This window comes from Marmota marmota, unplaced genomic scaffold (assembly GCF_001458135.2).
Source record: "Marmota marmota marmota unplaced genomic scaffold, marMar, whole genome shotgun sequence".
NCBI lineage: Eukaryota > Metazoa > Chordata > Mammalia > Rodentia > Sciuridae > Marmota > Marmota marmota.
This window is the reverse complement of record NW_026000026.1, coordinates 65,863,092-65,879,946: the sequence shown is the minus strand read 5'-3', so window position 1 is coordinate 65,879,946 and position 16,855 is coordinate 65,863,092. Positions and strand designations below refer to the sequence as shown.

Genomic DNA, 16,855 nt, shown 5'->3' with positions numbered 1-16,855 from the left:
TTTGTTTAAATTATTATTATATTAATAAAATTATTTTATTTAATAATTTTATTCATAGTCAACTTTAATGAAAGTAATTACTTATTACTGACTCAACCTCATTCCTTATTATTCCTTCTGTTCACATTTTCTGTCTTCACAATCAGTTTTGGTAGTTTGTACATATCCAGGAATGTATCCATTTCTTCTACAGTTTCCAATTTATTGTTGTATAGTCATTTATAATAGTTTCTAATAATCCTTTGTATTTCTGTGCTATCAATGGTAATGTTTTTATTTTTATCTCTGATTCTATTTATTCAACTCCTTTCTTAGTAGTTTAATTAAATGTCAATTTGGCTTATCTTTTCAAAAAAGCAACTGTTCATTTCCTTTCATTTATTTCTCCTCTGAACTGTATGATTTTTCCTTTTACTGTATTTCACCACATAATCACTACCATTCTCTAATTGTCACATTCTGTTTTTTAGTCCAAAAATTGGTTCATAACCTTTCATCATGTAATTGTCATGTGGTATAATTGTTTACCAGGTCACTTAAAAGGTAACTGAGCAGCAATGTATTCATGATTGTCATTTGGAAGGGCGTCTGTCTTCTCCCACACTGTGAGCCAGGAGCCTGGAATTCTCAACATTTGTGTATTGTATCTTTCCCAAAACCAACTTGTGTGGTTTGTTTAGAACACCCAGGTGAGTGGCTCTTAGGAATGGCATATTATATAATGAAACTAATGACAGAGGCACAGAATTCTCTGGCACAAGATTAAACATTATGAGGCCATATTTTGCAACACGACAGTAATTCTTCTCAAGTGTCATATTTTGACTACAATGTACAAATCAATAACAACTATTGTGTTAACTTCTTTTTCAGACCAGAAAAATGTCCATTACCTATCACAAAGAAATGATGTACATTGATTTGAACTACTCAATTTAAAGGTATATTCATGAGTATTCTGTGTATCCTAGTCAAGCACCAAAGACAGTTTAGTAATAAATAATTTTTAAGTAATACCAGCACAATTTAAAAAAAAAATAAGTTTTACATAATGTTTACACTGCAATGTTTTGGGGAAAAAATGGCTGAAATCTGTAACAATTATCCAGTGAAATATAGTGCTAATTTTGTTCATGTTTTTCTGTTTCTTTAAGATGTATTATCAGATTTTCACTTCCGATCTTTCTACTTTTTTGATATAGGCATTTGCTGCTATGAACTACCCTCCTAGAATTGCTTTTCACGTAAGTTTTAACATGCTCGGTTTCCATTTTCAAGTGAAGAAACTTTAAAATTTTTCTTTTAATTTATTCAATGACCTATTGCTTGTTCAGGAGCATGTCCTTTAATTTTCAAAGATTCATACTATTTCCAGAGATTTTCTGTGGTTGATTTCTAATTTCAATTTATTGTTGTAAATAAAGCTAACTGAATTATAAAAAATTTATTATTAGATTTAATATGACTTGTTTCATGGCCTAACATATGATCTGTTCTGGAGAAGTTTTCACGTGCACCTAAGAAAATGCATATTCTGTAGCTATTAGAGGGAATGTTCTGTAAATGTCTCTAAGATCCATTTGGTCTAGTGTGATTTAAATCCTATGTTTATTTGTTGATATTGTCAGGATAATCTGCCTTTGATAAAAGTGGGGTGTTGAATCCCCCAACTACTATTACAGATATTAATTTTGCAGTCTCTCTCTCCTTTAAGATCTATTAATGTTTCTTTTACATATTTAATTAGCTTCCTAATTTCACATAATAATTGTCACCTTTCCTTTTGTGTTGCTTTTGTTTACTGGCCCATATCCTTGGGCCTTACATGATACTCACAAAGTATTTCCTGAATTAATGAATAAATAAACAAAGCCATGAAATGGAGGATCCCCTTCTAAATATTCTTATTTCAAGATATGCATTATGTTGATATTTTTAATTCTTCACTATATATGAATCTAGATTTAATGGCTCAATCAGTCAACCCTAAAGTTATATTTTTGCTTTTTGTTGTTGTAATTATTCACAAATTATACTACTGCCTCACCTGCTATGTTTTAAACTCACTGAGAATAAAGGCATACATTTTTTAAATATTTATTTTTTAGCTGTAGGTGGACACAATACCTTTATTTCATTTTTATGTGGTGCTGAGGATCAAACACAGTGCCTCATGTGTGCTAGGCAAGCGCTCTACCACCGAGCCATACCCCCAGCCCCTAAAGGCATACATTTTTCAGTCTCACTTCCTTAAGTGTCACAACATGGTACTTTGCAAAACTGGGTCTTTAGGAAATGAGTGTGGGATAAATTAATTAGAGAAATATGAATTGGTACTTTCCTAAGTTCTTTTTAAAGTATTGTTTATCACATATATTTTTGCTTTCTTAGGTAAAGGCAAAGATTTGATTATATATTTACTTTTAAAATGGAATAAAAGTTTTTGAATCTCTATAAACATCTATCAATCCTTATCACAAAAAATGCAACTTTAGATACAAACTATGAACATTTTTTTTTACATTAAGCACAATAGTAGAGAGGCTAGTAACTATGCAATAGGTTTACAAATAATACTAAAAATACACAGAAACTCAGAAATTCTTTTTTTGCTTTGTTTTGGGGGATACCAGTAATTGAACTCAGGGGCACTCCACCACTGACTGAGCCACATACCAACCCTATTTTGTATTTTATTTAGATACCTGGTCTCACTGAGTTGCTTGCCCCTCATTTTTGCTGAGGCTGGCTTTGAAATCTCAATCCTTCTGCCTCAGCCTCCCAAGCCACTGAGATTATAGGCATGAGCCATGGTGCCTGGCCAGAAATTCTTCAATGTGCTTAAAATATCAGGTTTTGCAAAATTAATATCGGTAGTGTCAGGAAAATAATATACCTCTTGCTAGAATTAGCTAAAACATATATTTCCAATTAGAGTAGTAAAATACAAATATTAAAAGTATCTGAGTCCATCTTCATCAATTATAATTTTCACAGGATGCAAATAGTTTCATGCCATGTAAAAACTGTAACAGTAATAGCCATGACAAAATAAAGCTCTAGAGTAAATGCCACTCTAGACACTAATTAATAGTGGAATTGCTATATAAACACTGTTGTTTGTGAGTCAGAGAATGTCTTGAATCTGAAAATACATGAATTCTGAAACAACACTTTTATCAATATTTAAATTTTACCATTAAATCCCATAGGAACCAAAATTAAAAAAAAAAAAACTTCAAATGAACTTTTTCAATTACATTGATATTTCTTACAAAGTATATTTGTATAGTTTCTAAAAGTCATCAAACAATAATAAAAATTCCTATTGTTACATAGCATTTAACATCTTGCAAAGTATATATTTACTGATATAATTCTCACAAAAAATGCTACAAGATATTACTGTTATTACTTCCTAAACCACAAATGATGTGAAGTTTAGAGCTTGGACTGTCAACTCTCATATGACTCCAACTTCAATGTTCTTTTCATTATTTCACTATTTGTTACTTTTTCTCTTGTCTAAAATCCCATTTATTTCACATCTTCCTCCCTTAAGACATCTGTCACCTCATTTATGTACAGCTTTTAAAATCTAACAATACATTATGAATTCCTTCACTAGGATCTAATAGACACTTATTAAATTTCTGTTAAAATACCTACATTTATTGATCTTCTTCTGGGCAACAGGTATATGAGGAAAGAAATAATAGAATTTTAGCTTATGGAAGATACATCTGCACAAAATGAAAAAGGCCTGAAAACTCCACCAAAACTGTCTATATTACCTTAAATTCTGGTTTTTAACTGCCTGAAGAGTTCAATATTACATAGTGAGAGCTCACTAGAATAGAATTAAGTGTAGAAAACCTGAGGAATTGAAGGAAATACAGGTTTTCACATCTGTAATAGAGATACTTGCAAAATTTTACAAACAGAAAGAAATCAAGTAAAATATTCCAATGTGAACTTATAATAATGTTTTATATTTAAAGGAAAATATTAAAATAGGTTATATTTTGTAAGTTTTCCCTTTCCTTTTTGTTTCTAAAAATATTAATTTAAATTTGTATAGCTACATTTCAAACTAGAAGTGGTAATAAGAGAAATATTTCACATTCAATGTATGATTTATTTCAAAAATTATAACTTTTAGAGTTTAGAAAATAGAAAATAAATTGTAGTTAATTAGTTTATACTGGCTTTACCTATGATCTTTCTTTCTATATTACCAATATGGTCACAAATTGTAATAGAGTAGGTTATCTACATCCATAACCTTAAAGGCACATACAGTTCAAACAATTTTCCAAGGAAATAAAGAATAATAATCTTTAAAATAGTATGGTTTCTTAAAAATTAGGCTGGACACATGAAATAGGGCAAGCATGATTATCCAGTTGAGGTTTGAATATTATGCAAAGTTAACAAACAGTTTCACAACTACACTACATACTTCAATAGACTTGTTTCATTTATCCATCTGAATGGTATTCATTTTCTTTTTTCTTTTTTTTTATATTTCTTTAGCTGTAGTTGGACACAATATCTATTTATTTTTATGGGTGCTGAGGATCGAACCCAGTGCCTCACACGTGCGAGGCAGGCGCTCGACCACTGAGCTACAGTCCCAGCCCATCATTTTTATTTAACTACAATTGCTAGATGTGAATACACCAAATGCTACTGAATCATACATTTTAAAATGGTTGATTTTATGACACGTGAATTTCACCTCACAGATACACACACATACACACACACACACATACATGTTTGTATATACGTATATATATAAACATACATATATTTGTACATATGGATAGATGTATAAGTCACTAAGTTACCTAAAACTCTATTAGGTTCATTTAATTTTCATAGTTTGATCTTTCCATAAATCAATTAGTATCACATCTTGAAAATGCCTGCCATTTGAAATAATGAAGTGAAAAATGACAAATGGGGCAGGGGGGATTCCATCAAAATAGAAGAAAGACTAGATGAAGTGACTGAGGGGGAGAGAGAAGGGATTGGATAAGGGAAGAACAGAGAAATGTGTGCATATATGAATATACAGTAAATCTCACCATCATGTATATACACAAGATACAAACCTAACTCCTCCCCCAAAATCTGAAAGTAAATAGCAGGAGAGAAGGAGGAGGGAAGGGAAATCCAGGGAACTGAACTTGAGCAAATTATATTCCATGCCTTTTAATTATGCCCAAATGAATTCAAACATTATGTATAACTAAAAAAGGAACAATAAAAAATATTACAAAAAATAACAAATAGATGAATCAATTTTTCATACACCAAAATCTTGCCATTAAAAATTTCTCAAAAGGTTTAAGCAAAAAAAAAAATTGAATTTACTCTTCATCTGTTTAATGCTCAGCAAAGGAAATGTAACAAATATATAAAGTAGTTTATCAATACTTAAAAATTTTCATAAAACAATTTATCATTAGCTGGGCATGGTAGCACATGCCTGTAATCCCAGTAACTCAAGATACTGAGTCAGGAGGACTATAACTTCCAGGTCAGTCTCAGCAACTTGGCAAGACCCTTCCTCAAAGCAAAGAAGGACCTGGGGATGTAAGTCAGTGGTAAAGCATGCCTGGGGTCAATCCCCAGTACCAAATAATAATAACGATAAAAATGATAATTTAGCAATGTGAATGGATCATTTTTAAAATTTCACTATTTTCTGTTTATTGTATGTTAATACCAAAAAGCATTATATATAAAGGAAAAATCATAATTCTTAATGACAAAACCAATATTGTCAAGTAATATTGTCCCGTGCATTAAGAAATCTAATTACCACTATTCAATACTATATTTCTTAAAAATTTCTCATGGTACCATTTTCAAAGAAATTTCAAGGGACAATCTCAAAAGTATACATTTCATAATTTTAAGTTTCCTTAGAAAAAAGAAAAATAATGATATTAACATTATTTTTATTTTTAATTTAGAATACTTTTAATGCTCAAATTTAACATATTTTAAATATGATACATTTAAATTTACTTAAAATGTATAAAGTCCATTTTAATGCAAAATACTTAAAATAAATATTTCCTTATTAGGACTTAACGTTTTAATTAATTTTGGAGCATCATATTTAAGAAATTAGAAAAAATTATGTGCAAAACTTTAAGTATTATAGGCATTTATCGCAAACCATTCATTATTATATTATAATTATACTCCAAACTACATCAAAATATACATATGAACTAAACTGAAAACGTACATCAACAAATTGTATGATAAAGTGTCTCCTCTGTCCATCAGAATATACAGAAAGGACATATTCACCAGGTTTCCCATGACTCTCGCGCACCAAGAAGTCTCCTTGTTGCTTTAACAGATCTTGTGCTTCTATTCTGGGAATTGCACCATGGTACCAATCTTGTTCCGCCAGGGGCTTCTCACTTATGGAGATCACATCAGAAAGCTGAACAAATATTTTTTAAAAACTAAATTAGAGAAAACAGTGATTTTTGTCCTGGTAAAATTCATAGCAATCTATAAATACTTTTTACATGTGTTCCTCCCTTTTATTTACCAATAGAAAATTCTATATGATGATCTGAAATTTTTATAATGTTTAGAAAAAATATCTTCTGGAGAATCAGTGCTGAAGTTTAGCATAAATACAATCCTTCAATACTTTTGGTTTTTCGATCTACCACAATACAATATTAGCATTTAGAGTTAGCATTTACAGTCATATTCACTGCCATAAAATAAATCTATATATTAAAATTTAACAACCAGAGAAATTATGAAGACACATTTATCACACACAAGTTTATTTTAATTTAAATTAAAAGTTATTTCTTTTTGTGGAATTATCTCTTGACCACATAGGCTGCAGATTGTCCTTGTCATGTGTTTCAGGAGCACAATCTCAGTTTAATTTAAAGTTGTCTTCCTGTGCATTTTCTCACCGATGGGACTTCCTTAACCATTACCTCTGCCACACAGCTGGTCCTGCTTCCATTCAGCAATGAAAGATAAATTCTTAGGGAAAAACACACCACTAACATGCAATTACAACCCAGTGTAAAACCAGGGGACCCAGCAGGAAAAGCAAATTGTCTACTCTTTTAGAAGTCAAATGTTAATACCAAAATAGTACATATAATTAAGAGGTAATTATATTTCCTTGAATTTTTACTGAATGATGGTAGATATAATCACACATTTTCTGATCACAAGTAAAAAGTACTGTTGTTATATTTTATTCATCCATAGGAACTAACCTGATGCAGATGGTAAGAACATTTTATGGATAAGGTATAACAATTTGCATCCATTCTAAAGATTCTCAAAATACAATATGCATAATGCCTCGTGAGAAAGTAATTTATAAACAGGAAAATCAGAAGCTAGGACATTTGGGGGCATGTCCTTGGAAGGGATATTGAGACCTCAGGTCCTTCCTGTCTCTTTCTCTCTCTTTGCTTCCTGGCTAACATGAAGTGAACAGCATCTTCACTAAGTGATTCTGCCAAGATATACTGTGATGCCATAGGCCTGAAGTCCATGGAGTCAACCAACCCCAGAATGAAACTTTTTAAACCATAAGCCAAAATAAACACTATCTTCTAATAAGTTTTTTTATTTACAATGCATTTTGTCACGATGATGGAAAGCTGACTAACACAATAAATAAAAGCCAAGTATTTGCATATAGGTTTTATGAGCTGATATTATGAACTGGATGCATGACCAAAGTATGGTGTCTTTGAATTAAGTGAAAACTCTCCATTGTTTGGTACCACCAAAGAACCCCAAAACACTAATACAAGTACCATTTCACATTATCCTGAACTCTTTTATTGGTTAAAAGTAAATACATACAAAATAAAGTGATAATGTACCCAAATAGACTTAAAGAAAAGTATACATTTGGTTTTTACTTATGAAAGTTTCAAATTTTAAAAAAATATATACAGGGTGTGACTGTACATGGAAACTTTTTAATAAATGAAATAACCCTTTTTCTTTTTAGTAGTAATTATGATAAAGATGATATTTTTAAAAATTTTAATGTAATCCCCCAAATGCGCTTAGAGAACAAATTTAATAATGAACCAGGCAAAACTATAAGAAGTAAGAGAACCATATTTTAAAAAATAAATGCATCATTTAACCAAAATTAATTATTTTGCATATTGATACTAGTAGCTTATAATTCTTGAAGGTAGTTAAAACAATCAGATGTTTATTTTTTAAAACATCACAGTGAATCTAACTGTAATCAGCATAAAAAATTTTACTATAAGAGAAATATTTCTAAGATTTCTTTGTGGCAAAATTGTTTGAATATGAAAAACTCAATGTAACATATTTTCAAAGAACTTGTTTTGCGCTCTCTCGCTCTCTCGCTCGCTCTCTCTCTTTCTCTCTCTCTCTCTCTCTCAAGGAGTTCTACATAATAGGAAAGCATCACACCCAAGGATGTCATATTCTTGAGGTCTTATTTTGGCTAAATTTTCCATCGAAGTGTACATTTATTTTACAACAGGGAAAATGCAGAGTTTAGAGATTTCACTGTCTGAAAAGTGGTTTGAAGTATAAAAGCTCATCTAAGGTTCAAGAAATTCATATAAGGATTTGAAGATGATAAATATGTTTGGGGAAAAAATCAATCTGAGAAAATATCTAAGTTTCAGGTTTGGGGGTTTTTTTTGTGGTTTTTTTCTTCTGTTGTTTGTTTTTTAAAAAGTATAAAGGAGCCTATATTGCTATCTTACAATGATGACACTTCAGTTCTATGGGTTTATTAGTTTTGTGGGGTTAGGAAGTTTGAGATCTGTTTTTCTCCATTTCCTTGAAAATACTACTTTGAGATGTAGTTTGCAGGTGTATATCAAGTTTGTGCATACATACATATCCTCTGCCTAGGGCTATCAGATCTTTCAAAGACTTTTCTGGAAGCACTGGAAAGGACATTTTTATTAATATGATTTCAGTGAAATTATAATACAACTTTGCAATCTTGATAGTAATAGAATATAGGATGTATAAGCAACTAAATCCAGCATGATGAGAACTTACAATGGTTATCAAAAACGAAAGCCTTTTTTATCGCAAAGATCTCATCTTTCTAATCTTCTGTGGGGAAAAATTTTTTATTGGTGGTTAAGTTACCAGAGATTTCTGCCAAGATATAAGAGGCTAAGAAGCCTACTTTTATAAAAGTTATAATTAATCTAATGCAGTTAATAAGTTACACTTAATAAGATGAATTTTCCTGATTGACCACACTACGCATCTAGTCAGTTATTTTCCCCAGGTCTTATTCTGAAAGAATATTCCAGGAAAAAACATATTTGGCTTAATGAAATAAAAAGATTTATTTATGTGAATAGGCAATACTATAAAATGAAAGTTGTTTTTTGTTTTTGGGGGTTTTTTCCTCCCAGGGGAAAAGGTAGGTCATCTTTTCTCCTTACCATAGTTCAGGCTAGATGTCAAGTATGTAATAAAAATTTGTATGCCTTTATCTCATGATAAGATGAGCTGTTTTTTGAGAGGCACAAACAAAAGTGTTAAAAAACAAAAGTCTGTTTGTACATTAAAATTATGTACCCAAATAAACCATTAGAAAAAACAAAAACTAGAATAAAACAGCATGGAAAATATATAAGTATATCTCTTACCAAGCTTCAACAAGTTGAATAAAATATCAACATATTTTAAAAATCTTTAATGTATTTTGAATAACCACAAAAAGACACAATTCTCTTTTCTATTCTTACACAAATTTAATTAACTTCATATATAAGTAATAAATTACTCCAAATCTAGTTTAGTAATATTCTGATATACAATTGACTCGTAGAATTCCAAACATTTCTCAAAAATTCCATAAGACCCCTTTAATTTAAAAACACTATATAACTTGAGAATTTTAGGACAGGATGAAGAATCAAATGTCATAAAATTGAAGTAAGAGAATCATCAAAGGTGAAAAACACCTTGCCTATTGAATAGGAACATGCAAGATGGTAGCAAAAATTATTTTCAGAGAAGGGGAAATATAACCACAGTTAGGAGAAGTATATGATTTAGAGTTTGACAGTTCAAAACAAACTGTTAAATTTATATAAAATAAAAACAAAAGAAATAATGTTCTTCCTCCCAGTTTTCCCCCAAATTTCTAAATAGTTTGAATTTATTTACTACTTTAAGACAATGAAAAAAATTTTAATACAAATTTGGGTTTTCAGGGTCATCTGCAATCAGGCCAAATGGCATAAAAATTAACTAGAAAGTGGTTCTGTCTTGATTGGCACTAAGGACTGTAATTCAACACATTCCAGGTTTTGTTACCACTAAAAAATAGAATTAATAAATTTTTCTGTGCTGAGATTATTAACCAAAACAAAGATATTTTATCTAATGTTTACTTTCTACAATGAAACTAACAACAAAACTCTTCTTCATAAATTTCTTAATTAACAATTTTTAATACCCAAGATTTTGAGTTTGTTTAGTTGTAAGCTAATAATAACACTGTTCCCTAGAATGGTGACTATACAAAATTACATAGAACCATAAATTAGCATTCAAATATAAATATTTCTGAAACTTTATTAAACAAAGAGAGACAACTAAGCCAAACTCAAAATTACTTTACTTCCACAACTTGCTTCCTGTATTGCCTTTTTGTTTACCTTCTTGGGTCTCTCATAATAGACACTATCTTCACCAAAATATATTTTTCTTGAATTCATTTATGGAGTAACAGGTCTGTTTTTTTCAATATCTTTTGGTTTTCCTCTGATATCTCTTTTTTCCAACTTACTTAGTGTCTTTACTTTATCAGTAATTACTTTCTTTTCTCTTTTTATTAATTTTGTGCACTTTATGAATGTGCTTGTGACTCTCATTCATTCTCTGTCATTTTTGTCATTTTGTAATATTTTTGCTAGTCTTATTTTTTAAGGATCAAGTATTTTTTCTTTAAGCTCAAATATTTTATGTATAAAATATGCCACAATATCAACACATTTTCATCAAATAGCTGAATTCAGTGCTAATTTTGTATTATACATTTTAACTTAAACTATTACCAGATCATTGCAATGAATCAGTATGCAATCATATTTCAGTAAATTTAAACATTTATCTTCAAGTTGGAATTGCCTGTGTGGAACACAGTATCGGTCTAACATGATCTGTGCAAATTACTTTAAACATTTGAGCAAACACATACAAGAACATATTTGATCTCTCACAGTAAAAATATTGGAAATATCCCAAAAAGTCCTTCTTGAAAATTGCATATGTTAATGCAAGTGATTCATAATTCATAATTCAGAGAATAAACTTTCATAAACATGACTAACTTATATAAGTGAATCTGGTTATGGAAGCAAAAACACTATTTTCTTTGTTATTTACTTCTTTACATTTTAATGATGGGGGGAATTAATGAAGACCTTATAAACAATACAAGACAATCAAGGTTTAAAATGTATAATATTTAACTTAAATCTAATATGTCTTGATAGAGGAAGCACAGGTTATTCTGCTAGACTCAAAGGTGAATGCTGAAAAACACAAGTGGCTTGTGCTGCACATGAAAATAATCACATTCCTCTGTCAGTGGTGGAAGCCAAGTATTATTATACAACATTATCTGATATACAACTTAAACTTAGCTGAATTATAATTTTCTGAAAAGTAACCAAGCAAATCTTATTTATGCTAGAGAATAGAAAAAATGAATTTTAAGAAGACAGTTGCATAATTTAACACTTCTTCTGATGTTTAAAGAACAAGTCATTTGAACTAAAATGTGTTTTAATCTGATTTTAAGAATATAGTGCTACTATTATATACTCTACATACCAGTGAAACAACCAATATTCACAAGAGATTGTAAGATGAAACAAGGGGTTTGCTCAGTCACTCATCATAGAAATTTTTTAGTAAAAGGATGGTCCGGGAAAAAGAGCAGTATTCTTAACATGACTGGAACAATTAAGCATAGTATGTTTTGAATGACTTTCTGTTAAAATGGACATTCATGATTGCCAGCCAGTATAATCTAACAGCACTGACATTGACTTTAGAAGCAGTCACTGAGAATTCTCAATGCAAAATTATAACCTTCTGAAAATGGGAAGAATTGCATGTGAAGTTGGTCTCAGTGCTCTGAGATACTGATAATGTTTTATACTCCTTTAGTATTATGAATGAAAGAGCACATGTTTGGAGCTAAAATAACATATTTAAATGCTACCCTAATAATGACAACAAATATTAAAGATTTGATTTATCACATCAAACACAGAGTTAAAGCCAAATTTATCTATCATCTATATTATGTTCTTCCTTTCATAAAGACCTATGTAAATGTTCCATTAGTCTTTAAAGGTAGCTCCACTGTCAAAAACATTGAGACAAAGACCTTATTCAAGTAAGAATACTATTACGATTAACTCCAATTTCCTTTTCCTATGTTTCTCCAAAGTACATATACAAGTACACAGTAAGTACATGAGAAAAACACTCAATATCATTAGTCATTAGGAAAATGCAAATAAACAACTACATGCCCACTAGGTTGCCTATATTTTAAAAGATGGAAAACAGAAAATAACAAGTTTTGCCAAGAATGTGGAGAAATTAGAACATTCATACATTGCTAGTAGGAATGTAAAATGTAGTAGCCACTGTGGAAAACAATTGCACAGTTTCTTAAAAATTTAAGTTAGAATTACCATATGACTCAGCAATTCCATTCCTAGGTATGCACACAAGAAAAGTAAAAATATCTGTTCATGTAAACAACACTTGTACATTGATAATAGCCAAAAAGTGGAAACATCCCAAACTTCTATCAACTGATGAATGTGATAAACCCATTAATGAAATACTAGTTGGTCAAAAAATGGGATGAAGTCATACACTACAACATGGATGAGCCTTAAAAACATAACAAGTGAAAAGAACTAGATATAAAAGCCCATGTGTTGCATGAGGCATACCCATAGGAATCCACAGGACGAAAAGCAGATAGCTAACTGTCAGGAGATGAGGCAAGAGGAAATTGAAACAAATTCCTAACAGGTATACAGTATCTTTCTGAGAGGATTAAAATATTCTGATATTAGATGGTATTGGTGATTACAAAATATAGCATATTACAAAATATACTAAAAAACACTAAATGTACACTTTAAAATGTGAATGTTATGTGAAGTATATCACAATAAACAAACAACTATGCTAACCTAGCAAGTTTTCTAAGACTTTCATAATTAGAAAAATATCATTTAAAATAATCAAAAGGTTTTTTTTCTATTTTTGCCTTTACCATATTAGCACACCCTGAAAAATAGCAGAGAAGAAAAAAAGTTATAAATTATATTTAAAACAATTAAATTTAAAACTTAAAATAAACTATACTTAAAACTTGAGTAGTTTGGAATTGTTATGCATCTTGGATTATCATGCTTAACACATGAAATATTCACATTCACATTAAAACTCAATAACTCAATTACTTGTATATTTGAGGGGAAAACCTTCTTCAAATAGGAAGCTAATGCCTTAGAGAAAAAGTTCCATGGACTTGTTCACAGCATATCTGGGTTGAGCAAATTGCTCTTTCCAGAGATAACTACTATCCCACTACCTCTGTCACATGCCAGACCTAGGTTTGAATGTTTAATATATCAGACTTTAATTTTATAATCAAAATGTTCATAAAAATATGAACACTTAAACTGATATGCTCTAAAATACATATACAGTAATCTTTATTATAAAAGTATTATTTCACAAGAAATTTGTTGATATTATTCCTCTAGTAAGGCTCCAAAGTACATAAAATGTTCCCATAATCATTCATCTATAGTATAGGAAGACTCTAATAGAGTAGTCCCTTCTTTATACATGGTTTCACTTTCTGCAGTTTCAGTTTCCCAAAAGCAATTATAGTATTAAATCATCTTACAAGGTCACACAAAGAAAAACGAGTACAGTACAATAAGATATTTTGAAAGAGACAGACCATATATTCATATAGCTTTATTATAGTATATTCTTAAAATTGTTCTATTTTATAATTATTATTACTGTGCCTAATTATAAATTAAACTTTATGATAGTTATGTATAGGAAAAAATATATACATGGTTTGATACTACTCAGTTTCATACATCCAGTAGGGATAGATACAGTAAGGAATGTAACCCCTGCAAATAAGGGGGATCCACTGATATTGTCTTCCCAATATCAATGTTATATGATGTTTTAGTATAGACATATATACAGAATCATATGCATACTAAAAGTTAAATTATGCTCTTATCTTTCTATTTATAACTATAAATTTACAAACAAAAGAAAAAAGATAGACAACAACTATAGCACACAGAGCTAGTTCTACTTACTGCTGAGGAGCCCAGTACAGATTTTGGAGACCTAATTATTCCAGCAATTGAATGACGAATAGATTCAAATTTGGAGAGCCTCTCTTTTCTTTCCTGGAGGAATTAAGACACAAGCCTTCAACAATAGTAAACTAGCCAATACATACACATTTTTGTATTTATGTATTTATTCACAATTTATCCATCAAGTTTTCCACTTAAGTCAATATAAACTTTCTGACATTAAGGACAAAAAATAACCAAGTTCATATAAACTCTATAGAAATTTCTTTCCTGGACCCTCAATAAATGTCTTGAGTTGGGAAAAATAAGAAAGAAATTAATATACAGTTTATAGATAAAACAAGAAATACAAAGGATATGCTAGGAAAACAAAGTATTAAATCTCTCTCTCTCTCTCTCTCTCTCTCTCTCTCTCTCACACACACACACACACACACACACACACACACAAGGAAACACCATAACAGAAAATTTCAGATAACATTATTGTTGTAAAAATATTTCAGATAATACTATAGTTGTAAAAAATTTTCAAGAGAAAGAACAGAAGGAAAAAAGGGAGATTTATATGGAACACATTTTTAAAGTGACTTCCACTTAAGTGCATGGTCAATTTCCCAAAAATTCACATCAGGATGACGATAAGGAGGAGGATCATGATATGATTGGTGGTAACAATTCGGGAGTGGGGACATTAAGATAAAAAGGCAGCAGTGGCTGAACTACCACTAAGAAAAGTCAATCTATATTTAAATTTGCTTCAGAATGTATATTTCTGAATATCATATATCACAACTGAAAAAAACTTCTCCTTAAAATTTCACAATTTCAGATCCATTTTACACTCCTAACTGAATGGAATAGGTAAGAGGGTAACAAAAGAGAGGAAAAAAAGATAAGAGGAACAAAGGAAAACTTATGAGGGTTTGCAATGGAAGCACATGTCAATTTCCATACAAGAACTACATTTCAACTGTTAACAGCAGACAAAGAACAAGAGATCCTGTTGTCAAACAATACTTCCATGTCTTTCATTAGTAGTGATGCTCCATTTTACTTGTGGAAAATAGTTAAGCAGGCCACAACACCTTTTGTTTCCTTGTCCCCATTAGCAGGGTATGTCCCTGTAGTAGTAAAAGTAGACTTTCTTGGCTACCTTATAAAATTCAACTTTCACCTCTCCACTTACCTACTCCTACTTTATTTACTTTTCCTTCTAACAGATATAGAGCTAATAGTTCTGATTAGTCTATAAATATATGCATATTAATCATTTAAAACAATATTAAGACAACTTTCTAACAGAAGAGATGATTGCAACTTCATCATCACATAACTAACTTGCTTAATTATGTGAAAATTAATGTGAAAAATTTTTTACAACTATAGTGGTGTCTGAAATATTCTGTTATGCTGTTTCCTTAGTGTGTGTGTGTGTGTGTGTGTGTGTGTGTGATTTAATACTTTGTTTTCCTGGCATATCCTTTGTATTTCTTGTTTTATCTATAAACTGTATATTAATTTCTTTCTTATTTTTCCCAACTCAAGACATTTATTGAGGGTCCAGGAAAGAAATTACTATAGAGTTTATATGAACTGGGTTACTTTTTGTCCTTTTTTTTTTTTTTTTTGAGATTTACAGCACAATTTTATATGCAATTTAAGTTAAATTGGTATCAATTCAAATTAGATTGGTATAAGGATGTTATGTGTAATTGACACTGTAAGCACAAAGAAAATATCTGAAGCATATACACAAAAAGAATTGAAATAAGAATAAAAACAAAATAAATAAGTTAAACTCAAAAGGAAAGCAGTGACAGAGGAAAAAACTATAAGACATACAGAAACAAATAGCAAAACACAAATGTAACTTTTGTATCAGTAATTACATTAAATGTAAATGAACTAAATTCTGTAATCAAAATCCACAAACTGGTAGAGTTACTTAAAACAAATCCTAATTCAACTAAAGACTGGCTATAAGAAATTCACATAGGTTGAAACTGAAAGGATGGAAAAAGATATTCCATATAAATAGTAACCAAAAGGGAGCTGGGGTAGCTAAAATGGGCTTTAAGTCAAAAACTTATAAAAGCCAACATGATAAAGAAGTCAATTCCCCAAGAAAATGCATCAGTTATAAACAATATGCATCAAACATCAGAACTCCAATATACATGAAGCAAACATGGACAGAACTGAAGGAAAAATAGCTCTACAGTACCGGGTGCAGATACTAATATCTTACTTTCTTTTTTTTTTTTTTAATTTTTTCTTGTGGGTTGTTCAAAACATTACAAATTTCTTGACATATCATATTCCACACTTTGATTCAAGTGGGTTATGAACTCCCACCTTCACCCCATACACAGATTGCAGAATCACATCAGTTACACATCCATTGATTTACA

The 16,855-nt window shown here is 30.3% G+C and overlaps 1 protein-coding gene across 11 annotated transcripts in view; it reads right to left on the bottom strand.

Moving 5' to 3' along the window:
• Positions 1–16,855, bottom strand: part of Fer (FER tyrosine kinase) — a 459,302-nt gene that overhangs the window by 242,676 nt on the left and 199,771 nt on the right. For 7 of the 11 annotated variants that reach the window (XM_048811559.1, XM_048811562.1, XM_048811566.1 and 4 more), the window contains 2 exons: positions 14,439–14,531; positions 6,269–6,472 (listed from right to left, as the gene is read on the bottom strand). In XM_048811559.1, the coding sequence (XP_048667516.1) occupies positions 6,269–6,472; positions 14,439–14,531 (297 nt within the window). Of the gene's footprint in view, positions 1–6,268; positions 6,473–8,189; positions 12,010–14,438; positions 14,532–16,855 lie in introns of those variants that run through there. The other 4 variants (XR_007350572.1, XR_007350573.1, XM_048811568.1 and 1 more) reach the window with 4 other exon arrangements.